This window comes from Platalea leucorodia, assembly GCF_965183815.1.
Source record: "Platalea leucorodia genome assembly, chromosome: 22".
In the NCBI taxonomy this organism is placed as follows: domain Eukaryota; kingdom Metazoa; phylum Chordata; class Aves; order Pelecaniformes; family Threskiornithidae; genus Platalea; species Platalea leucorodia.
In genome coordinates, this window is record NC_138844.1 from 7,927,315 (window position 1) to 7,951,678 (window position 24,364).

Consider the following 24,364-nt stretch of genomic DNA (forward strand, 5'->3'; position numbering starts at 1 on the left):
CTCTGCAGAGGCCAAAGAACTTCCAGCTAGACTGTGGATATTTGTACTGTAAGCAGTGTGGACGCACCCATGACCCAGCGCTTGAATAGAGGGCATTCATAACTATTGCTCAGGTTTCCTTCATGTCTTCACTTACAAAGAAAGGAAGAACATTCAGGATACAACAGAACTGAAACAGACAGAGCAAAGGTGTTACTCTCCTGAGCACATTTGTACACAGCTGAAGAACTGCCCACAGTACTGACACAGAAAAGCCTCAGTAACAGATAAGGCAATCTCCAGTAGCAGCAACTGAAAAGCATCCTTTACAGGATAAGGAACAAAGTTCAGAGTGATTCACTTCAATCAACAGTTACAAACTGAGTTGGGACTTCTGGCTCTTTTCACTGGAAACATGTCTACTACAAGTGGCATCCTCTGGTGTGGAAGACAAGCTGCATCAAGCTTCAATCTCATATCCAAGAGATATATCATCTAGTGAGCTATACCTGTGACTGTTTGTGCTGGATGGAAATCTGTTTTTGGGAAGTGCAGGAATGCTCAGTGTTCCCTGATCCGGTAGAAGATGGGCTGCCTTGCTGGGCCTGCAAAAGAAAGTTAGTGTATTGTTATATGCTCCTCAGCATGATCACTAGTGCCCATGCAGATACACTTATCTTTACATGGGAGATGCAGCCTGGCCTGGGTACCATACTTTCATGTTAAGGTTTAAGAATGCTCTAAAGATTTAGTTCATTAAAACAAGCGAGTCAGTTTATTTCAAGAAGCCTCGCCCAACCTGCTAAAAAGACAAAGCTTTTAAAAGCCTATTATAATGCATGTCAGTTGAGATTAAGCAAGGCCAAAACAAACACTTCTCACAGCAAGACTATACTTCATTCTCTTGCTTTTTTGCATCTATCAGATTAGCCTCTCAGATGCTATTATTCTGATCTACATAAGTCATTAACTTAAAACTCATGTCATTTTATTAAACAAGCAAAGCCTGGGACCTAGAACTCTTCACAAGGAAGATGAACTTACCAGAAGATGGTAGACTTGGTCATCAATAAACCAGGCTGCACTTGAACCACTGTCTTTGAGCAGAAAAGCTTCAAATTCCCCATCCCTTAACTAGAAACATCCCTTAGGATTCAAATCTTTTCAGAGCTGCTCACCGAGACAAAAGTAAAACAGAGGCCACCTCCCCTCTGTGCCAGCTGCTCATTCTCTAGCCGCTGTTTCGCCAGCATCACCGACATCAGCGTTGGCAGAGCAGAGTGTTCCTCCTGCGGTTCCTTTGCTGTGCTGCCGTCTACCCCATACAGCGGCTGCTCCACTCGCCGCTGTAACACAGTCAAAAAAAATACAATGAACTTTTTTTTTTTTTTTTTTTAAAAAAGAAATTCTCTGACTCTGCCAAAACTGTTGTCAGCGAAGCAGCAGCTCAGGAATGGGCAGGCAGCATGTTGAGGATCTGGTAAAAAAAGAGGACTCCTGGAGTGATTGTTCTAATGCAGACATCAAAAAGTAGATGCAGTTGACAATTAGAAAAAAAAAAAGTAACAAATGAACACACAGGACAGAATTCCTTGTCAGTTAACACACCCCCTTCCTTTGGAAATACATGTGTTTCAGAGCCAGCGGGGCAAAATAGGTTGTAGATGCAAAAAAAATCTTCGTGCATTGTGACTTTGGTCAATGCATTCAAAATTATACTACTTGATGTTTTTTAAGGCCTCATTTTAAAACAGCCAATGTCATGATACATTCGTTATTCTGGTGAAGCAAACTGAGTCCGAACTGCTAAATGTCAGCAACCTAACCATGTCTAGGACCCAGACTTCACAGTAACCTCATTTCTGTCATTATAGCTGGGACCAATCTCCTGCAAGATAAGCAAAGTACTAATGCATTTCCAAAATCTTAAAGAGATGCATTGCATCTCTTAAAGGCCAGCTCCTTTCTCCTGCAGTAGACTCATTTTCCAACTGCGATACAGGAATTGGGTTCAATAAGAATAAGAATCATCTGAGCTACATTGATTACAGCACTCAGAATCTCATTGCCCTCACTTTAAAAGCCAGCCCATCACTGCTAAAACTTGGCAGTCTGGGTAATCATCATCTAAGTCCTTCCAAGCTGTAACTCCGGGCCAGGCATACACCACGTAGAAAGTAAACAGTCAGATCAGGCTTCAGTTTTTCTTAAAAACCTAAATTGCAACCTGAAGCATATTTTCTGGCTAACATTACAAATGTCAAGAGTGTGCTTTCTTCCCCAAAAGAATGCTTGTATGTGAGAGCGACCTTGCAAGAGTCTGAAGACCTGCAAATCATTCTTCTGATCAAAGGAGAAGCAAGGCAATTCAAAGCAGTCAAGAGATTTGAAGACAAGAAGTAACATCCTGAAGCCATTACAATTTCTCCACAAGTTCTGATTGCAGAAAATTTCCAGTACAGTATAGATTAACTCGGAGGTTTGTCTCATTGTGAAAGACATTTTAACACTGTGCTCTCTTCCTAGACCATACTGACATCTGTAATGGGTAAGATACTCCATCTTCTCCAATTTTCACTCATCCCCCCATTTTTTTGGGCTTAGCTCAAACTATTGATATTCAGTTTGCAAGAAGAGGACAGATCTTGCAAACGCACACAATAATTTGTTATGAATAAGCAAACATTACAGGTTTAGCCGCAAGAGTAAAGAACAGAAGATAAGAAACACAAAGAGCACCTGCGTAAGGAGAGAGACAAACTGGCCTAGCTGAAACTAACTGTAACATCACTCTTCACCACATGAGAAATACTCCGTTCAAACTTTTACCTGCTCAGTACATACAAGCATAGAAGAAAACCAAAGGAAGAATCAACTTGTCCCATTATAAACACCTGTAGGGTATCTCATCTGCTGGAATAAAGAACTGTACCTAATACATCACACATCTGCAACATTCAGAGGTGGTATTTCTCTCATTAACTTCTCTTTAAAGAGGTGTATTAGTAAATTAATATAAGATAAGATGAAGGGCCATTCAATTAACAAGATATATTTTAATTTTTATAAACATAAAAAATATCTAGAAGCATTATCTGAAGCTCTCCCTTAAAGCAGCATTACAAAGCTTCCGAAATCTAGCCACATATATTGAATTCTGAGCAGAGCATTCAGTGTTGGGATTTAGTTCAGTACACATTCATGAACTGCGCAAAGGTCTCTGCAGAATAATGTAATCAGTAAAGACTTTGCATTTGGTTTTCGGAATACTAACTTTTCCCACAATGCTCCATACTTTTGTGACACTCAAAAAATGCTTAAGATTTTTAAAGAGGGGCCCCAGGCAATGTTAAAACTAGAGATCAGACACTAGAACCTCTGAATATCGCTTTGCTAGTTGAAAGAAATTTCTTTAGCTGCTCTGTGCTAAAACGGCTTAAAAATACTGGTTATTTCTTCACATTCAGATCTCGCAGAAACGCTGCGACAGCAAAATGGAATTATGTAACAAAAAAATAGCAACAGATATGCATGTATACACACTTCTTTGCAAGTTTTTGCTAACGCTCCTTACAAGTCACGTGCATGTTAACAGAAGTAAAAGACCTTCCCAATATCATTATGGTATGCATGTTTTCCAGTATACCCAAAGGGTCCAATCAAGATTGGAATATCATTGTACTAGTGCTATACAAACATACAACATACTCCCAACTCGATGGAGAAGTTCATGAGCTGCAACGGAATACAAGATAACTAATATGTCAGTTCCACCTTTTATTAAGGACAGTGATCTACCTGTAACCACACAGCATGCTAAAAACATTCATCTTGCACACTTTGAGCTCAGATATTCATATCAGTTACAACTGGACTAGCCACTGTTACAGGGGCCTAGACAACTGGCTTTGCTGCCAGAACCCAGTTTCAGATTAAAAAAAAACAAAAAAAAAACCCAAAACCCCAAAACAAAACAAAAAACCCAACTGAATAGAGAATAAGCCAAATCACTCACCAAAAGACCCTTATTTCCTGTTCAGAACCTTTTATTACCTGTCTGAAGCACAGCCACCAACCTAATCAACGCCATGACACCAGCTTTGTCCCGAGGGGGAATGCTTACCGGCAAGGGGTTGGATAAGGAATGCTGTGGTGATGATCTGGCGACAGGCGGCACGCTTCTACCGGGACTGGTTCCTGGGCCACTTCCCCCAGCAAACTGGCCAAAGCAACAGATTTTATCATCAGTAATTCCACAGAGATACTATATTTCAGCAAATTTAACAGACACAGAAGAAACACATTAATCTCAAAAATGAAGCCGTGTAAGCTCTAGGGACTCATTTAAACAGAGTATAAGCAAAGAGGAAAACCTTAAAATTTCATGCAATGTTTTCAAAAAGAACAGCAAAAGTAAGAACTTCAGACAAACATTCACATTTTTAACACAAAAAGATATAAACCTGCACACTTGGATATAGATCATTTATTTACTGTATAAAGTTAGGAAGCCCATTCCCTGTGAGGAGACATGTCTAACTGTGCTCCACAGAAGTGTAAGAAATGTACACTTTCACTGAAGCATCTGTGCAGTCACTGTTAAAGACAGGATATGTAAGCAGCTGGGCAACTGGTCTAGTCGGTACAGAAATTCGTATGTTCCTGCACCACACAGTGCACCACACTTACAAAAAACTTTAGCCAGGAAAGAAGTAAGCACTAATAAGTACTTAATTTCTGACTCCAAGTTACTCAGTAAAATAAAGAACAAACTTAAGAGAAAAGCTAGAGCTCCTTATTGTGCAGACCTAGAAAACTTCAGAAACTATGCAATAAAAAAATAATGTTGACTTTTAGAATGTCCATCACTGTTGCGGGGAGAAGTCTCCGTCTCCTGTGTGGTGCCAGCCTCCCATGGCAAGCTTTTCTAAAGAGGGAACACTGTAAACAACTTCCTACTCAACTCAGTGGGACTTTGCAGGTAGGTTCTTTGGCAGCACTGGACCTGTATCAAAATAGGTTTGCATACTCAGAGATATCCTCATCTGAGATCCAGGTTCAACCTCGAACCTGTACTTATGTGGCTGCTCTTTTAAAAAATGCTTTATCAACTGTTCAAGGAAATGTTAATTTAAAAACCAACTTCCAAAATCTCATATCCTCTACCTAATCAGATTTGAGCATATCAGGTTAACATCATCAATCAATGACTTCAATGATGGATCAGTAACAGAAGTCACGTTACAGACTTCCATCTACAGATTTTGCCTACTGTGATTTCAAGCAGATTTCTCAATGTAGAGATGCTTACCTCAAAATAATCACTAATTTTATGTCCTCTAGGAGTGCCTTTTCCTAAAAAGGAAAACAAAGGATGAAAATAAGAGTTGATATTTTTAAGAACAGAAGTCATGATGCCATTCTAAAAAACTGCTCCTATATCTTGACACACTGTAGAAAGGTACAGCACGTATCACAACAAAAGCTTCTGCACAACAGAAGACTGCCCCACGGTTACAGCTCTTGTGCTGTTGTTGGGAGGGTTTACAGTTGAAAATTCAATTAACTCTTAATTCCAAACATGTCAAATCCAATCAAACAGCATTTGCACTTGCTAAAGTAGTTAGAAAACACTAAACATTATTGAACATTGCATAGGTTCTCCAAAATTTCCTTCAAGATAAGGACAGAGCAAAGGGTACTTTTACTCCTCAGCCTTCAGGTAAATTACTGCATATTAGATCTCTCACAAGCATTCCTATAAGAGTTAGAGAGATAATTAGTGGTGGCTTAATACCGGCTCATTAAAACTTAGCCCTTTTCTCTTATTATAATATTATCAAAGCAGTTGTCAACACAATCCTCATTACTTTCTTGTTGAAGAATAAAACAAGTAGAAATCTGCCCCCATGCCCATTTGCTAGAAAATCTGAACTTGGACTTGAACACGATGGGTATTTCTTAGTACTCTAAGACACCACTGCCTGCTCTAATACTTGAGCACAGTTTGTTCTCTATTTGTTGTGGTAAGAACTTACTCTAACAAGGCAGGCATACGTCTCAAGAAGCAAGGAAGAGAGTACAGCCTGTATTTTGAAGTCTGGCTGCTGTATACATAGTGACGCAGGACCAAGACAACACTTCAGAGAAGCCATATTAAGCCCTTGGGCAGTCTGTCCCATAAAAATGCAACAGTTTCTGCGAATAAGCTCAAGACAAGTATTTTCCTACCAATGAGGATAACAAGGCTCCCAGAAGAGAACTGCACCATCATGGAGTAGTTTATAACAAGCTGCCTGACACACCCTTGAGAAAAGCCATTAGTTTCCTAGGACACTGACTGTGCAAAACGTGCACAAATTACCAACTGTTCAGAAATCCTGCAGCAGGGTCAGGAGAATGAATTACCTTGACTGGTCTCATATGCTTCTGCTTTCCTTTTTCTGTTCCGCTGGTCATTCTGTTTTTTCTCAGGAGTCTGTTAAACAATACTTCAAAATTAACATTTCTGCAGTTATTCCAAGATTTAAAGAAAATACTAAAACACAATAATCTGCTCCATATCCCCAGTGGCCATTTCACTTCTCTGGTGCATTTGTTTTTACTGCTGGTACTTAAAGAAACAACTGCTCTCAAATAGGTACTCCCTTCTGATAATATGCACTGCAGAAGGGAGAGAACACAGGAATGAGGTTAATTTTTTTTTTTTTTTTATTTCAGCTGCAGCAAGTCAGCGTCTACTGCCCAGTTACTTCACACAGTTAGCAGAACAAGTTCAAACACTTATAAAAACCTGTATAAACCATTTCATGGCGATCACAGTACTGGTACAAGAGGAGTAATGACAAGAGGTTTGAGTACAGACATCCAAATTTGCAGTCCAGTGGCTACGCACAGTCTACCAGGACAATTCATCTTGCCTGCAGCTAATGCTTCTTCCCAAAGCTCTCTGCAGATGGCTACAAGAACTATCCTGTCTACTGGTGCACAACTGCAACATTACACAAAATAAGGCAGAGCTCCCCAAGACAGCAGCCAGGAGAAAGCTACCACAGATGCAGCAATTCATCTGGACTTATCTCTCATTAAAGTCAAGGGTTGGTTGCATCTGCCATTTCTGTGAGCAACCAGAGACCTGAGGGGCAGCTTCTCAGTGGACAGCGATATATTTATGCACAGGCACAGTACGGAGCACAGGTGGGAGGCTTGAAGACTCCAGAAGTGTCATGCCTATCTGTCTGTACAAGGCTAGCAAGCCTAGACACGTGAGAGTGGAGGAGACCCTGGCATGGTGCTTTCCCCATCACCAGGGTCACTTACGTGGCCAAACCTGCTGAAAACATTAGGAAACACTGCGCTAGAAGCAGCTGACTGAGGTTGCTGGAAAGCAAGCTATCTCATCATTTCCATCACCAACGTCATTTTAAAAACATTTCTTATCCCAAAGGGTCCCAAATAATTTCTGAGCTATATGCTTTACAATCACTGCAGCCACCACTAAACTATAGCCTGGTGGCAGGAAGAAAACCACAGTGGGCAAAATGCAACTCTGGGGGAGGGAAAGCCATGGCCAGAAAGTTTGTGGTAAACCTAAATTTCATGCTCTTTGGAAATCAAAGTCCAAAGTGCCCTGTTTAAAGATCTCTGCCAAAAGACTTGCACACAGTAAGCACAGAAATCAATCTACATCCTTTAATAGGATAAAAAGGATACAGCTGACACAGCCAGAATCTAAACCTGGCTGTGTCCCCAGTGGATGCTGGACATCTACAGTCCCATATTACCAGCTGGCCAGTCACCGACATGTTATTGTTTTGGTAAGAGCATGGCAGGGATGTTAAGACAGAGGTGGGTATTGTGTCTGCAAAGTACTTTTTAGAATGGGGGGACTGAAAACTCCGTAACTATCTAGAGATTTGGTGTACCAGCTCCTGTATGTGTAAAAGTCAATGACTTAGCCTCCTCACTGCATAGTTAAGAGCAACTTATTAACAGCATTGGGGTGACTGTAACACCACAGGCTCCATTACAGCCTCCACAGAACTGTAAGCATATTAATGAGATTCAGTTTAAGTTGTTATTCCATTCAAGTACTTACATAACAAAAATTACATACAACATTATCTGTTACAGACTGAAATAGCTGATTATGTCAGCTTGGTCAATTTAAATCACTCCACAGAAGTTCATAAAAAAACCCAAGTAAAATAAGAATGAATACTCAGATTTCCATTATTAACTACACTTACTTTTATGGAGTTTAAGATATTGCGTTCTCGAAAGACTTAGCTTCACCAGACACCTCATATCAGTACTGCCATATAATAGAGGGAAATATGATCCAAAACTTACCTGATAACCATGTGGGAAGTTCTTTAAATGCATAAGAAAATGCATTTAAATTTGAGATTTTGCTTTATTAACATGGAATTTTAAAGTAAAAATGTAACTCTACAATTAATTTTGCTGCTTTAGCAAGTGTTTTGAAATAGTTAATCCTAAAGCAGTGAGATTAAACAGGGACAAAGCATCAATTTTCACCTCCCCACACTTCCACAGAATGATTCATAAAAATGCTCTGCTTTGTACAGACTTCTGCAAATTCACATATTTGATAGGTAAAGCAAACTTGTCCATTAATGTTCTCTGGCTTCTTATTTGGCCAAAACTGTATCCAAAACCAGCAAACAAATCACAATGCAGCTGAAAACAATGTCATAAGCTGAGCTTTACGAATGCTGTGGTTTTGGGGTTGGGTAAAATCTGCCTGCTACGGTGGGAAGCTTCAAGGAGGACTGTTTCACAGCACGGTCCAAAGACTGTAGGGTTGAGAGCTAGGCTAAATACCTCCACTAGTCCCTTTCACACCCCAAAGAACACTGTCACTCACTCTCACACCATTCCTTCTATGTTTTGAGTTCAATCATGTCCACCTTAAACACGATTACAATGAGGATTTGTGCCTGCTTACCTCCAATTCTTTATCACTCAGCGAACCCACGCTGCACAAGCTCTGGTTGGAAGACTCGCTATTTAATGGACCCTAGTGAAAAACAAGTAAAGACTGTTAGAAACAATTTCCATACCAGGCAGATATGTCCTATCAAACACTGCATCTCCAGGCTAACTACACTGCTCTAAGTCACATGGATACAGCAGCAACCTGGGTCAAATACCCAGACACATGATGGGGCACTAAGCTTCAGAAGTCGTTTGGAGCAAGGCAGAAGTTGGACTGCTAGTTGGACAGTCTTTTCTAGTATAGTGATCCAGCCTTTGCAATGATACTTCTGTATCAACTTATATCCTAACTGCCCTATTTAACCACATTCACAAAACAGCTACGGCAGTATTCATAAAAGTCTAAGACAACTGGCTTGAGAAACAAAACTTATTATTTGTTAAGCAGCAGTAGTTCCAAGCTCAGTTCTTCAGGCAAGCATCTGCTTGACCCTGGGCTAAGAATTTAGAGGCATCTTCTATCTAGCAAGGCAGCTATTACTGTTATCAGATGCTGGCAGTACCACTGATTTTTCTTTAAATGCATATTTTTTATGCTTTTTTAACACTAAGAAAGTGAACAAGTGAAAGTTGTCTTAACAGCAGTACAACTGGTACCCATAAGACAATCTCTCTCACTAGGCTATTTTATGGACCCATGGCTGACCTGCCAACAGAGCAGTTGTTCCTACCAGGCTAAAGCACGAATTCAAGAGACTGGAATATATTTACTGAAATAGTGTCCAGGTACCTACAAGAGTCTGCCTGCATCTTTGCAGGCTCTACTGGATACACATCTGCATTTTTACGTATCCAAGCATTTTTGAAAATTACTTTCTAAAAAAACTATATCAAAACCGGTTTTAAAAGGAAAGAAAAGTGAATCATGCAAAGTCACTGTGTTTTAGCCTAGTGCTCTGACACAAAAGCATCCTCCCACAGATCTAACGTAAGAAATCTAGACGAATTTGACTAAGATATAAAAACAAGATTCACAATTACCGATGGAATGTATTAACAGGAAGAATGGCATGATAAACCACCTTTCCATTAATAACTTGTAAGCATCTTTTCCCAAAGATTTAATCTATTTTAGCATTCTTATTTTTGCAGTAACCGCTTCCTACCAATCAATCTTTTCTCAAGGCAAAGCCACTTCTCATTATATACTTGAGCTGAAGACTTATGGGAGGGGTGTGGGAGAAGCCTTAACACCACAGAGAAATCCCACAGTAGATTATTTTTGAGGAGAGCAGTTCTCCCTTCCCCATTTACAAGACGACCACCACCATCAAATTAAATTTGTGACACAGCTATTACTAACCCCAATTTCCAAGCAGGCATCCACAGAAAGTAAAAGTTCTGTTTACCTTCTGTATTACACTGTCAATGTTAACTACTAAATTTGTTTCTCCTAAAAGGACATGCTTAGTTGCTTCAACAAAACAAACAAACACACACCACCACTTGAATAGCTCAAGAAGCTACACATTTAGAATTCCTTTTTAAAAGCAAATTACTTTAAGAAAAATTGCAGATTTATACTCTTTCAGTCATACCATTACCCCTTGAACTCATCACACAAATAGTTCAAGACCAGAAAGATATTTTTACCTCATCTCTTCAGCAATAGCTGCTTTTTAAACAAAGAAGCAAGCTCCCCACCACCCAACATGATGGCTCAGAAATCTTACAGATACAACTCTTGGTTATTCCAGGGATTTATTCCTTGGCCAACAGGACTTAACAGAAGTGACAACACTAACCTTAGCCACACCCATATGAAGGCTTTATTGATAAAAAAAAGTAATATCTTATGGCAAGTGGCAACAGAAAGTTGATCTTTTCATCCATGTAAAAAGCTTGTTTATAAACTGCACAAATGCTGTCCTCTAAAATCCTTCACTTCCTCTCATGAACTCAAACCCCAGCAGCACATCCAAGACATCAAGTTTCTGTGCAAGCTTTATTAGGTGCAGGAGCATCTCTGCAAATCAGCATTTGCTGGTCTCAGGTTGGGGTTCTGATATGATGAAGATGAAAGTGAAAGTTGTTTCCACATTTGCTTAAATCTCACTGCTTCCATTTTGCACATGGATAACAAATGACAGGAACAGCTGCTCCCAAAATGCCACATTTGAGCTTTTCAGGAACACTGTGGTTGAAAGGGTATGTCAGTGGCTTACGAAGGGTCAATGTTTCAGCAATGACCTGTCTTCCAGGGTAACCTGGAGAAATAAACTGGTGAGACCATCGATAGTCAGAAATGATACTAAGATTTTTTCAGAAATACAAGTTTATCCTCTCTAGAACAAAAAATCCACTCAGTTTGCATCCAAATGTAAAGTTCTGGAATGCAAGCAGCTTGAAAAATGCCTAATACAAAATTCACAATGTTGTTCTTACTTCTAGCACCACAACTACCTGTACCGACTATTCTGCACAGGAAATTTACAGCTCTAGCAGTTGGAATCAAACCCATTTTTTGCATCAACAAAAGAGCAGTTCAGTTCTGATCACAGATTCTTGAAGAGCAAAAAACCTACTTTCCCTTTACTTTAAAACTTCCTCTAGAAACTATACTGACAAAGTTGTAAAATTGAACCCAACGCAGCAGTAGAAAGGGTAAAAAGGAACTAACTACTCAGTTATGGAACCAGAAAAGAACAGCTTGCCAGATATCTGTTAAGTATTGAGCAAGTTCACTGTCATGTGTATTGATATTGTGAACAAATGCAGAATTAATTCCTTGTAGGCAAGTTTTGACCCACTTCCACTGCATGAGCTTTCCTCTCCCTTGATGATCTTCTAGCTGGCCTTTCACTGACACTCCTCTTACAGTAAAGGATTAGGCCTATTTTGCAGGCAAGGAACTGAAGCATCTTGTTCATGTCAAAGTTGGCAAAAAAGTCTTGTTTTAAGGTATTCCAGCTATGGAAACACAAATCATTCATTAGAACATGCTGTACTCGAAGCAATAAAGATGCAATACCTAGGATGTTTAAGGAACATGACCTAGTCCTCAGCTGCACCTCTTCTCACGTAGTTATGCAAAAGAAAGAAAAAGCAAGTTTTCCTGATCAGCCAGCTAGATATCTAGTTTCACACATTACCTCATGTTATCAACTGCTTATAGCAACAAGTTTAGACAATGGATATGAGAAACTATACATCTAAGCATCTTCCACTCAACTAACAGTCAGAGAGTGTGTGTATAAAGAAACCGTCAAATTTATGTTTTATCACTCCTGACTGTTTACATTTAACTCAGCAACTGACATTGGATAAATGTTCAGTACTTAATTTAGCATACCATTATAAGTGGTCATGACATAAAAGGAATTAAAGGAACAAACCTGAATTTTGAAAAAAAAACAAGTAAGCAATGACAAAGAATACTAACATCAGAATACTGCTGGGGTAGTAGTAGCAGGGAATAATAAACATGCAATGGTTTTCACAGGAAGGGCTTATCGATTTTGTTCCTGAAAAAGTCATCTGCACTGACATCTAGCTTTTCTAGCATAGCCTACTTTGGGGTAACACTGCACTTCTCTGATATCACTTACAACCCACTCATCCACTGTACTCTGTCAAGAGAATCAGTGATGGGGCTCAGCAAAAATTCAAAATACGTGGGTCATCTGAAATAAGCTAATAGTTTCTATAGTGTTTACCCAAATGACAAGCACAAGAACAGCACACACTTCCTCCTCCACAAGGAATTTCTTTCTGAGATAAGCTGGCATGCTCTTTTCCCTTGTGATTCACCTATCAACTGCTGCTTCTAAGTCCGTGACCTACCTATGCACAACAAAACCTCCATGTTGAGAAGTGGATGCAACAGTAGCAGGCACTTTCAAGACTCCTACTCAAAGGCAAGAATTTAAAATCTGTCCACTCACACGAGCTGGTTAGTCATTTCTCCCTTTGCAAGAGCCCTGGAAAGGCCACAAATGAGGCACAATGGCTGACGTTTCAACAGAAACAACTTAGCCTGATAACAGCTCCCATCGGATCTTCCACAACAAAGCCAGCCTGACTCAGACTGCCCTTACCTATCTCCTCTTCGAGCCCATCTACTACCTCGCATGACTTGTTCATTTCCTCAGCCTCTCCAAGCTCCCAAAAATGATCCCTCAGGCCTTTCCGCAACTCTTCTGTTGGGCAGTCTCCATTTTGTGCTCTCCAACTCTCTCGTATTGAAAGAAAGCTCTAGGAATTCAAGCTGCCTAGCCAGAGTCTCCAATGTGGACTTACAGCAACATGCATTGCAAAATTCTCTTGCTAACTCAATGGCGGAGACATGCTTCACTGCCTCAAGCCAACGTAACCCTAATTCTCCCGAGTTCTGTAGCAAATCAAGAGATTTCAAAGGGAAAAAGTCAATCCTTAGTTCCACTAAGTTAGTGCTGACTCCGCACAGGCTTACACCAAAGTGAAATGGTTGAATGGTTTTCCAGTTACTCTGGTCCAGTGCTACCGTATAAGCCAGGTTTGATTAACATATTCTTATCTTATTTCAAGAATCACATAAATATGAGAATTACAGCCTGCTTCTGAATTATGCTTTTAGAAAAGCTCAGTATTATAGCCAATAATGAAATCCCTGAATCACCTGTCTTTTTGCCATCAGAAGTTAATCTATCAGATGTTCACAGGTAACATCCGCTATATCTGATGGGTAAGCAGATTTGCAATAGGATTTTTTGGCTTCTGTTATGCCTCAGGAGTTCTCTCCGGATGAAAAAATGGTATTTTTATTTTACTCATGGCAAACTGGACAGAAGGGTCATGCAACTCACCCTAACCCTCAGTTCAGGGGCAGAAATAGAACTGAGATCTGACAACTATTTCTGGGCTCTAGTGGCCAGACAACACATTTGAATTAAGTAATGTTGCACATGGAAGCATCCAAACAATTTTCAAGTATCCGGCATAAAGTCCTGACACTGTCTGTGGTAACTGATAATTCAATTCTAAGTTTCAAAAATGTTATTAACTAGATCTGGTAGCATGTGACACCTGTTAAGGACCATCACTGGGCAGCACTGCTTCCCTCCAAGGAAGCCGTGATTATTCTCATGTGTTAATTCTCAACTTTGTAACTTTGCTGCTAAAAACGTCGCTAAGTAGACCACATAACCAGTAGTTACTGAACTGATCAAGACTGCTAGAGTGACAGAGAAAGGGTAAAACCCAAAATAATACAGGTAAATGCTGTTCTTTTTTATGAGCAATTCTCTTTTTGGAGGCAGATGTTCTGCAACGTAAGTGACACTCTTCAGGTTATTTTCATTTCCCTCTTTAAGATACCTCAAAGAGGGAGAAAAGGGAGCAGCAGCTACCACCAAGACCAATACTTCTTCAATTCTAGCACAGTCATCTGATCGACAAGATTCCTACAGCACAATGGAGAAGGTTAGTCTTTCTAGAAACACTTCAGCCTTTTAAGTTTAGCTATAATCAAGTAGCACATACAACTTAGTTCAAAGATCTTTTAAAGACCAAACTTGTAGAAGATATGCATGCTGCTGTGATGATCCACCCTGGTTAAGCCCGAGACAAGCTGTGTGCAAATACAGATTCACCTATCACAATTACCTATTCCAATTCTTGTCCAGGAAAAGTCTGTGGAAATGACACAAATCCTTTGGAGTTAACCCGCCTGATATCTTAAAGGCAGCACCCAGACAGGGGGAAGGGAAATACAAGATGAGAACAGACCAAATTAAACAATGTTATCTAGAGAAACAAACTACATTTTGTTTTCTGTACCTACTGACCCAAGGAAGATGTCTGAGATTACTAGTCAGAATAATGCCTCAAGTGAATACACTTAGATTTCCCCTAGTAAGTAAACATAAATGGGAGCTAAATAAGCACGAATACTGGTAGGTGTCAGATAGTCACGTGTTAATTCAAGGACTTGCTTTGCAAATTTGGGGAAGAATGGCACTTTACCATATGGCAAGAATAGACATCCAAAGCATCGCTGGCTTTTTGAAGCTATCTAGTGACCTGGATGAACCACAGGAGTATAACAGTTGCCTAGAAACATTCCTTGCTTGTAGATTTGATTCCGTGTATTACCTCCAAGCTTCTAGAGAAATATATTCTCCAGCTACTAGGTGAGATAATTCATCACAGACTTGCAAGAGAATTTTGAGGCATCTGGGACTGCAAATGACCTCAGTCATTGGGTTGTGCCTTCAGCTACCATAGGAGGTGACAGCACACAGCTGTTTCCAAAACAGTTTAGGATTTCTGTCCTCTACTACTGTTACTGGAAAGCTCTTCCAGAATCCCATTATTCTGATGACTAGAAGCTTTTTTCTAGTTTCAAGCCTAAAAATTTATTCTAGATCAGCACAGTCTTATTCATTCTCAGAAACACATATAGTTGTTCTTTACTTGCAAACATGCAGGGAAAGTGGGCTTTAAAGCTGCAGTTGTATTAAGGATGTAAACTAGTACATTAGTTTTAAACAGGTCCAAAATAAATATACCCTGTATTTTTAAACATTAAAGAAACCTAACCAAACACACTAAGTGATACACCAAGTCAGTGGAAGGCAGGAAGCTCAGTTACAACTGCCTGCTGCCTTCACCCAATAGGAGCACATCTAAGATGACATTTCTTCCTTTTATGCAATAAACAGCAACAGAATACCTTCTATCCCAAGAGGATATGCCAGTCCCAGTCCCACTAGATGGCACTAACTTACCCTATGTAGCCTTCCTTCAACATTTAATTGGAGAGAGCTAAAAATCTTAGTTGAATCATACAAATTGTATCACAGCTTTCCCAATATATTCCCTTTAAGACAATGACCTACCAATGCCAGTGCGGAGCATGACGGACGGAGACTTGGGGGGGTGGGGAGGGAATTTGAAGCACCAACCTGGGAGGGAATGTAGTATCTGAGATTAATATTGCAACCGAGATTTGCTGCAACATAGTAGTCATGCTAATTCATATCAACGGTTGGCTGATCTATTGCAAATTAGCAAGTATGCAGGTAAATAAATATATCTTGTTCGAAATAAGTGTAATGCACTTTAACAGTTTACTGACTAATACAAAGTAAAACACTATACTGCATAACAACAAGTAAAAATAAAACTCAGTAACAGAAGAGCTTTGCTCAAAGTGAAGCCTCCAAGAAACGAGGCTTTTTTACTTTGATATGCTTTAGAAACAAAAATGACTTTTCAATATTCACCCTACAGAGAAAGGGCATGTACTTTCTGCTCCAAACATATTGAAAACATAATTAAGATTTGCTTTCCAGTATCTTTTAAAGGTTATTCCTTTAAAAAGAGTAGTTCCTAACATTCTTTGTGAACATTGAGTACGTTGGCACTGTTTTAAAGCAATGACAGTGTCTATGCATCTAAGTCTTAGCTATTATAGAAAGTTGTTTGGCTTTATCTGTATTGGTGTAGTGAAAGATGTTAAAGTGACACACATGGGAGGAAGAGGTAAGAAACAGATGAAAAAATACATTAAAAGTTGCAATGTTGTATAAAACGAGTCTTTCAAGATCATAAACACATTATGTAGCATAAACTTTTATGCTAGTAAAAGCCTTAAGATTAAAAAAGTGGGGTAAAGATCAAAAAAACCCCACACTCTTACTGAAGTAACTGAAATTATTACCCCTGAACAACTTCTAGCATTAATCTTCCTTACTACGCTCACTACCTTACAGCTGAACATTTTACTCACTCACGCTCCCTTCCAAGACTTAACCTTGTTTGAGTTCTGACTGAAGTACAGATCAGAAAGAAAAGTATGAACTCAAACGAAACCCTTTTTCAAGTTCTGATTTGCTTTGGATTTTTCTAAGAAATACAGCATCTACAGAGTTTCTTCCCTAAATAATTCCAAGAGGTTTCTGAAAATTATCTAGCAATATGTTGTTTTACCATCTACCTTGATGTTGCCCAAAACTCAGTATCTTCCTCAAAAGTAAACTCCTTATCACTGACCTAGTTTAAGATGAGTTCTGCCACCATTTTATTGCTCAGAGAGACTATCAAGTAACACTACCAACAACATCTGGAGAACTAAGAGCTTAATGCCAGTATATCAAGCAACTACACAATGTTATTATTTAATTGCCTTACTCAAGAAATGCAGCTACTGAACGGTTATGAAGTTGTACATGAGGACAAAGATGGGATTTTACTAGCAGGTTGTGGATCACAGATATAGGAGAGCTTACCTTCAAGTACTTTTTGTGTGTGTTCTATGCGACCAAGTACACAATTTTAGCACGCTGCACCCACAAAGAACTGCACAAATTCCTGAATATATTAAGTCTGGTTACACGTTGTATCAAACACAGTAAACTTGAAACTGTATCTAACAAGCGGCCAAATTCAGTTCTCAAATGCATACTCGGAGAAGAGACGAGACAGATGAGATTCCCACTTCCGAGACAAAGTTGTCATGGGTTTTTTTGGGGTGTACAAGCTGCCTTAAGATGGAGCAACTCCTAAGAACGTAATCAGAAGCCAAAATCTTCTGTATAGCAAAACATTTGCTCATAGAGATCCCATTTTCATTCCTCTGAAACATACTTCACATAAATTAGCGGTCAAAACACAACTATCAATACAAAATATTCTGCCAGCAAAGCAAAATTATCAATTTAGAAATTAAAAAAAACCAAAGTGCAGCGCAGGATGGATAAGCAGTCATGTCTGTTACCAAAGGTACTTATACTCACCTTAGCAACCCCAACTCCAGTGAACCTGGCCTCCAGTAGTTCCTGCCTTCGTGGGTCCAGGCTATGCAATTCTTCCATCATTTCTGCTGCTATGGGAGAACAACACTCAGATTATGCAATGCAGGGAAAGGAGAGAGATTTAACATTCTGTGCCACTGACGAGACTCAAAAGGGCCTGTTCTGCAGCATAACCATGTAGAAAGCATTTTCTTGCAAGAGAAATGCAAGATTACTGTGCAAGAATAACATGACTCTGCCACCATATTACTGTATTTAAACCATAACCCTGTTGGAGCGTTTCCTCTTCTATCTGTTGTACCAGCCATTTCAAGATCTCTAAATCCAAGAAACCAATTATGTCACATTCTCCCACTGGATGCTTTATTAAAAGGAAAAACATAGGACCAGAGTGTTATGACTAAAAGCTTCAGAGCTTTTCATCCATGCTGCACAACTAGGAGAAAAAAAAGCAACATTCTTTACCCCATAATTTATTTTTCACCAGTCCTGGAAATACTACATCTCCCTGAACTCTAGATTTCACCGACAGCAGCTTAGGTTCTTCCATGCACGATTATAAGATGAAAATAACGCTTGTTTAAACCTTTTACTTCATAGAGTAAAGCATCAGATACCTCTAGCGTAACAGCTGCCTCTGTATATGGGATGTATCTGAGGTACCTCTTGGCAATCCAACACAACAGATGCCATTATTTGAAGGGTTAAAACAAACTAAACCAAACCAAACAAACAGCATAGTTGTGTAAACACATTAAAATCAGGAAATATACAATTTGAATACTGAAATGCGAAAAAATGGGACAAATTTCAATGCTCATTATAACTGTGAATCACATCTTTCCAACTGCACCAATCAAGTTCATTTCCAGAAATGTCTGTTCCAGTTTCATTTTCTGGACTAAGGTAGGAAAAAAAAAAAAAAAAAGAGATGGAAGATAAAGATTTGCTGTATAAAGAGCATATGCGATGAGGAAAGTTCTTGAAGGGCAGCAAGTGCCCTCTAGAATAGGCGGTATACAATTGTTCCTTTTATTAACTGTCCATTTTGTCCCTGCCGTTTCCTCCAAATGCTGCAGATCTAAGTTACAGGGGGCAAAGTGAATCCATCCAGGGGCATTTACAATTGCTCTCCCAAATCAGCAACAAGCCGCAAAAACTAATGGGATACTAAATGCGGTTATTAGAGAATCTTATTTCTACTACAGGCTTTAAAACCCCAACAAAGCTATGAGGCTAGTTTTCAAAACAGGAAATCTGTGCACCAAGGAAAATGACAGACAAGCCATGACCGAAAAGATGTTAGAGTACTCCCAGGTCTCTCCCCCATTACGCGGCACAGGGTGACCATCCGGGAAGGAATCGCATCCCCACGCCGGGATGCTGGTCTAGGGAAGGGACTGCCACAAGTTCCCAACCCTTTTCCCCTACCACCACCACCACAGGGCCGAGGTCCCTCCTGGGGCCTGGGGACTGCCCTGGATCCCCCCCCTCCATCCCTCCCAGCAGAGGATGGCATTCCCTCCCTGCCCTCCCCGCCTCCTTTGCGGGGTGATTTTCAGCACCTCTCTCCCATCCTCCCTCCCCACTCGGGAAACAGAGGCACGCGTTTGAAAATAAGCCGGAGAGTGAGCAGCCTTGCCCCGGTGCCAGCTGCTGCACCGCCTCGGCCTGCCTCTTCCTCCTCCCCGGCACCCCCGCAGCTCAACTCCCAGGCCGGGGATTCACAGGCCGTGCCCACCCCTTCACCTCCCCCGCCGGGCCGGGGCCTCCGCGCTCCCCCGGGCCGGGCTGGGCCGACCCCCCTCGCCTCGCTCTTACCGGGCCGGGCCGCGCTGCGAGCCCGCGGGGCCTGCACTACGCCGTGCCCCGGCGAGGCGGCCACCCGCGGCCCAGGCCTCGCTCCCGCCGCCTCGGGGCACAGGCCTCGGGCCCTTCCGCCGTGACCCTGGCCCGGCCCCGCCGCAGCCAGCGGTGGGGAGCGTTTAACAGCCTCCGCCCCTCACTTCCACCGCGGCCCGGGGTCGCTGCCCGGCTTCTCCCCCCACCCCCCACCCCCGGCCCCGCCGCCCCCAGGGCAGCCTCAGGCCCGGCGCCGGGGAGGGAGGCGAGGGGGGTCCCCGCTCTTCCCCCGCCGCCCCCGGGCTCTCTCACCTGGCGCTGCCGCCGCTGCTGCTCCTGCCGCCGCCCCGCCGCTCCTCTCCCCTCCTGCCCGGGCCCAGCGCTCCCCGGGCACCGCTCGGATCCCGCCGCCGCCGGGGGCAGGAGCAGGAGGAAGAGGAGGAGGAGGAGGGAGGGAGGGAACCTGCTGCGGCGGCGGCAGCGGCGGCACGGGCGGGAGGGGGAGGCCAGGGGCGGCTCCGCGGCCTCTCGTGAGCCAGGCGCCGCCGCCGCTGCGGGCACCCGGGCTCCACGCGGGGGAGAAGGGCGGAGGGGAGGGGGGCGGCGGCAGCGGGGGAGGGGGGGGGTGTGAAGGTGGGGGCTCGCCCCTCGCCGGCTCCGGGGCGGGGAAGGAGACGGGGCGGGTGTGGGGGATCGAGAAGGGATGGATAGGCCGCGGATCCCCGGCCTCGCGTAAGAAACCTCACGCGGCCGAGGTGCGCGCAGGCCGGCGGCAGCCGCAAGGCCTCGCGGCAGGACAAAGGCCCGAGGGAGGGCTCGGCGGGCGGCGGCGCCCGGGCAGGTGGGGAGAGCGAGTGGAGGGGCACGGGGCTGCGGGGACTCCTTGGCTTGCCGGGGGCGCGGCGCGGCGGGGCGCGGGCAGGTGCCGGGGCCGGTGCTCGCCCCCTCCCCGCGGCGCTGGGCCCGGCCCGGCCCGGCCCGGATCGATTGGTGCACACACACTAGTGAAAGCGCGCAGCGTCTCGCGAGATTTGCACGGCGGCGAGAGGGCGGGGGAGGGGCGGGGAGGGCAGGTCAGTGCGGGGGGGGGCAGGTCAGCGAGGGGCGGGGCCTAGGGGGGCGGTGCCTGCTCTAAGGGGCGGAGGGAGGGGCCGGGGTTGGGGGGGCAGCAGGTACGGGGAGGGGTCTGTAGGCCCTGGGGGTCAGGGAAGGCCCGCGGGGGGCCACATAGGCCTGGGGGGCAGCAGAGGGCCAGGATGGCCCACAGGGGCCGGGGGGGGGGCAGCAGGCACAAGGTGGAGTCAGATGCAGCCTTGGGGTGCAGATAGGTCTTGGGATCAGGGCAGGCATGGGGGGCTGTAAGCAGAAGGGGGGGTCAGGGCAGGCCTGGGGGCATTTCCCCCTCAGGGGAGCAGAGGTTGACCTGCCCCCCCCCGCCCCGTGTGTCCCCAGAGAGGGGGTGCAGGCAAGGTGTCCATGCACACACATGCACCCCCTCCATTTCTTCACCCCTTCTCCAGTCTCCACCATCCACAGCCAGGAGCACCTTGCTCCCAAAACCACCCTCATGCCCCCAAGGGAGGATGCAAGGGCACCCCAGCACCCCCCTACCACACCATCCCTGCCCACCCCCTCATTGTGGGGACCCCTGCAAATCCCCCCAGGAAGGGGGCCCGGCCCCCGACACCACTTGCCCCCTCATTCAGGGCTGATCAAATATGGATACCGCCTGTGAAATACAACCCCAGGTGCCCCAGCAGCTCCCTGTTAAATGTTGTTCCCCCTCACCTTTCTAAGGCTAGACTGTGCAAGAAAAAAAAAGGAGAAAAAAAAAAAAAAAAGGGCTCATCTTGGCTGCAAACGAGTGATTACATCGCAGTTTATTCGCCTTACTCCCAGGCAGTGGGGGCAGAATGCAAAACGCCGCTGCCGGGCGTTGCAACCCGCTCGGCTTTAAGGCTGAATCAGCTTTCTGAAAAGCAAACAAGCAGGGAAGAGGGGGGGGGAAAAAGAAGGTTTGTTGGGAAAGGAAGTGGCCAGGCCTGGCCAAGGGGAGGCAGGCGCGGATTAGCAATGGGAGCAGAGGTTTCCGGAGCTCTATAAAGGATTCGCCTTCCAAAACACCAGGGCAGGGAAAGGCGAGGGATGCCCATCACCTCCGTTTTACTGCACGTCTGACATCGAGCAATTTATGACCAAACTGGAACTTACCAGTTTGGCAAAAGCGATGATGTGGAGAAGAGCTGGCGGAGCATCACAGAAAATCTGCTCTCGCAAGGCGACAGGGGAAAGTTGTATTATTTTAAAATTGTTAATTTATCATACTTCAAGGCCGGCATTATTTGTTAACTTGGTGTTGCAAATGGCTTTCGAAGTGCCTGCCTGTTCTTGCAAGCTGTGTTTCCTGTGCTTTAATCTGTTTTTTCGGTAGAAGAGCCACTCCAGTTTCAGCTCCTGCTGCGTGAGTCACATTTTCAGCACAACCAGCAGCAGGAATTTGTAAAATAAATAAATAAATAAATAGCATTTTGTGTTTGTGTTGTGTTGGGTTTAAAAAAAAAAAAATCTAGAGTAAATATTCCATCAGCTGGTAAACTAATCACTGCCATTTAGGGGAGTGCTAATTAGTACCATTTAAAGTTAACATTGTTTGGGAAGGTGCAAGTTTCATTTGTGCATTTCTGTTTGATTTGGGGTGGAGGGAGAAGATCTGGGAGCCATTACACCAAATAAAGGGACCGACTTCCCATACCCCTTGACTCTTCTGGACCCCACCCACCACCCCTAGAAACACCTCCAACTTTAAAGGGAGCAGTTCACCCTCTCAGGGCACCAGACAGGAAGCGGATGCCGTAACACTGAATCCACGGCACCGTCCCCCCATCTTTAGGGGTGATGGGGGTCACTTTGATCTAATTTTTCTCCTGCTTTTTGGAGGGAGCCTGCTGAGGCTCTTCTGCCTCTTCCACGCGTTGGCAGGGATCGCATTGCCATCAATCTTTTCACGTAGGCTACCAGAAAAGATCATGGGGCTGTCATTTCCTAATGGTGTTTTGCTCGTTATGGTTTTCACTGAACTCGGACAGATCAACAACCCTGCTCTTCTTTCCTCTGGCAGGACCAGATGCCCAGGGAGGTAACAGCCTCCTGGAGAATTTACTGCAGACAGGAATGTTTTCTAAAAGACATCCTGCAATATACCGCCGAGTTACAGGCTTGACGTAGGACCCATGGCTGCAGTCCTGCGCTCTACCAGGGTCAAGCTGGAGCAGCGGCTGGTGACTTCTGATAACAAATCAAATAAGCTGAGATTGCACCATCCCTCCTCTTGTGACTTGCCCCTCTCCCTGCCCCATGTTCCTCTATGCTCGGCAAAATGGCTGGGGTTTCTCTTCTCACTTGCGATTTCAGGGATGGAGCACGTGCCCTTCAGTATGTTTTAGGGGAGCTTTGGGAAGACAGCCCTTGTGGCTTGCTGTCCAAGGTCTCCGCTGGCTCAGCTCTGCTCCTGGATTTTCAGCAAGCTGCAAATGCTTACAAACCCTCTTAGCCTTTGTTAGCCATACAGTCACATCCTTCCGTACTCCTCTGCTGCAAACTCAAATACCATCCTCTCTGCCTTCATCCTCCAAAGAGGAGAGCAACACTCCAAGCTGCAGTTTCCTTTCCAAGATGCCAAAATAGCAGCTCACACAGAACATGGCAGCTCGTCTTTCTGTGGCACAGAGGGGTAAGGAATCAACAAGTTGCAATGGTATTTCTGGCTATAGGCAGAAATTTTGGAGTAGCCTTTAAGGGTACCGCTTGCTGTCTGCTGAGTGCCAGGTTGGTACAAGGGGATTTTAGACAAGTTCATCCATAGCCTCAGTAGGACATTAAGTTACCGGATAGATTTCCCAGTGCAGACAGAACCTGTAAGTCAGCGATCTCAGAGGTTTTCCTCCTATACTCTATCAGGACACCACTTTAGGCAGGGATGCACCACCTGTCCCAGCCTGGTACTTCACCTCTCACCGTGCTGTGTCAGCCAGTGCATCTGAGACCAGGTTCCCTGGAACTGCAACGGTCTCCAAGATAAAAATATATTTATCGGTGATAAGACAGAGCACACTTGGACTCTTTGTTACGGTGTTATCTCCCGCGGGAGCTAATCCCCCCAGGTTTGGACAGCAGAGAGTGGTGGACTGTTGGATTTTTTTTAATTCTGTTTTCTAAACAGGAAAAGCCAAGTTATTAGAATGTGCTTCTGGCAAGAAAAGGTCAGTTTGTGACTTTCTGTTTTTACAGGGAAAGGTTTTCTAATTCAAAGTGTCTGGAATATGTAAATATTTAATCATTTTGTATAGGAAAATTTTGGATTAAATTAAAAATTCCAATGTCAACTTTTAAGATACTAATTCTAAAAGCCTGCAAAGCATCAAAACTAAAACAGTGCTTAAGGTTAGGAAGCCAAAATTCTGTCAATCTCAACTTGATTTTCCCCATAGTATTTCAGCTTGTGAACAGTTTCAGTATGTTTGACTTTCTGGCCCAGCAAGAGAAGAGAATATTTGGATCTCCAGGAATTCTCACGCAGGAAAACTCCTCCTTCCAGCCCACACTTGAGTGGCACACAAAAACTATTCTGTTTTCCCCCTTTTTCATTAACTTCATAAGGGCCCCTGAGCTCTGGTCCTTTTAGAGGAGCTGGTTTGAGAGCTGGTGACGGGATGGTTAAGAGCAACGCAGTACATTCATGGCTGACCAAATATTATCTCATTCATGGGGGCAAGCCAGCCCTCCTACAC

At 43.6% G+C, this 24,364-nt stretch overlaps 1 protein-coding gene across 6 annotated transcripts in view; it reads right to left on the bottom strand.

The window, feature by feature from the left end:
* Positions 1–20,516, bottom strand: part of TLK2 (tousled like kinase 2) — a 42,475-nt gene extending 21,959 nt beyond the window's left edge. Inside the window, exons 1-9 of one of the 6 annotated variants that reach the window (XM_082332028.1) lie at positions 19,890–20,516; positions 17,718–17,803; positions 15,819–15,884; positions 8,951–9,022; positions 6,388–6,457; positions 5,291–5,334; positions 4,103–4,198; positions 1,158–1,325; positions 489–584 (exon numbers count right to left, since the gene is read on the bottom strand). In XM_082332028.1, coding sequence (XP_082188154.1) covers positions 489–584; positions 1,158–1,325; positions 4,103–4,198; positions 5,291–5,334; positions 6,388–6,457; positions 8,951–9,022; positions 15,819–15,884; positions 17,718–17,798 — 693 coding nt within the window. In that variant the 5' untranslated portion in view covers positions 17,799–17,803; positions 19,890–20,516. Of the gene's footprint in view, positions 1–488; positions 585–1,157; positions 1,326–4,102; positions 4,199–5,290; positions 5,335–6,387; positions 6,458–8,950; positions 9,023–15,818; positions 15,885–17,210; positions 17,228–17,717; positions 17,807–19,889 lie in introns of those variants that run through there. The other 5 variants (XM_082332027.1, XM_082332029.1, XM_082332031.1 and 2 more) reach the window with 5 other exon arrangements.
* Between the last annotated feature and the right edge of the window lie 3,848 nt (positions 20,517–24,364).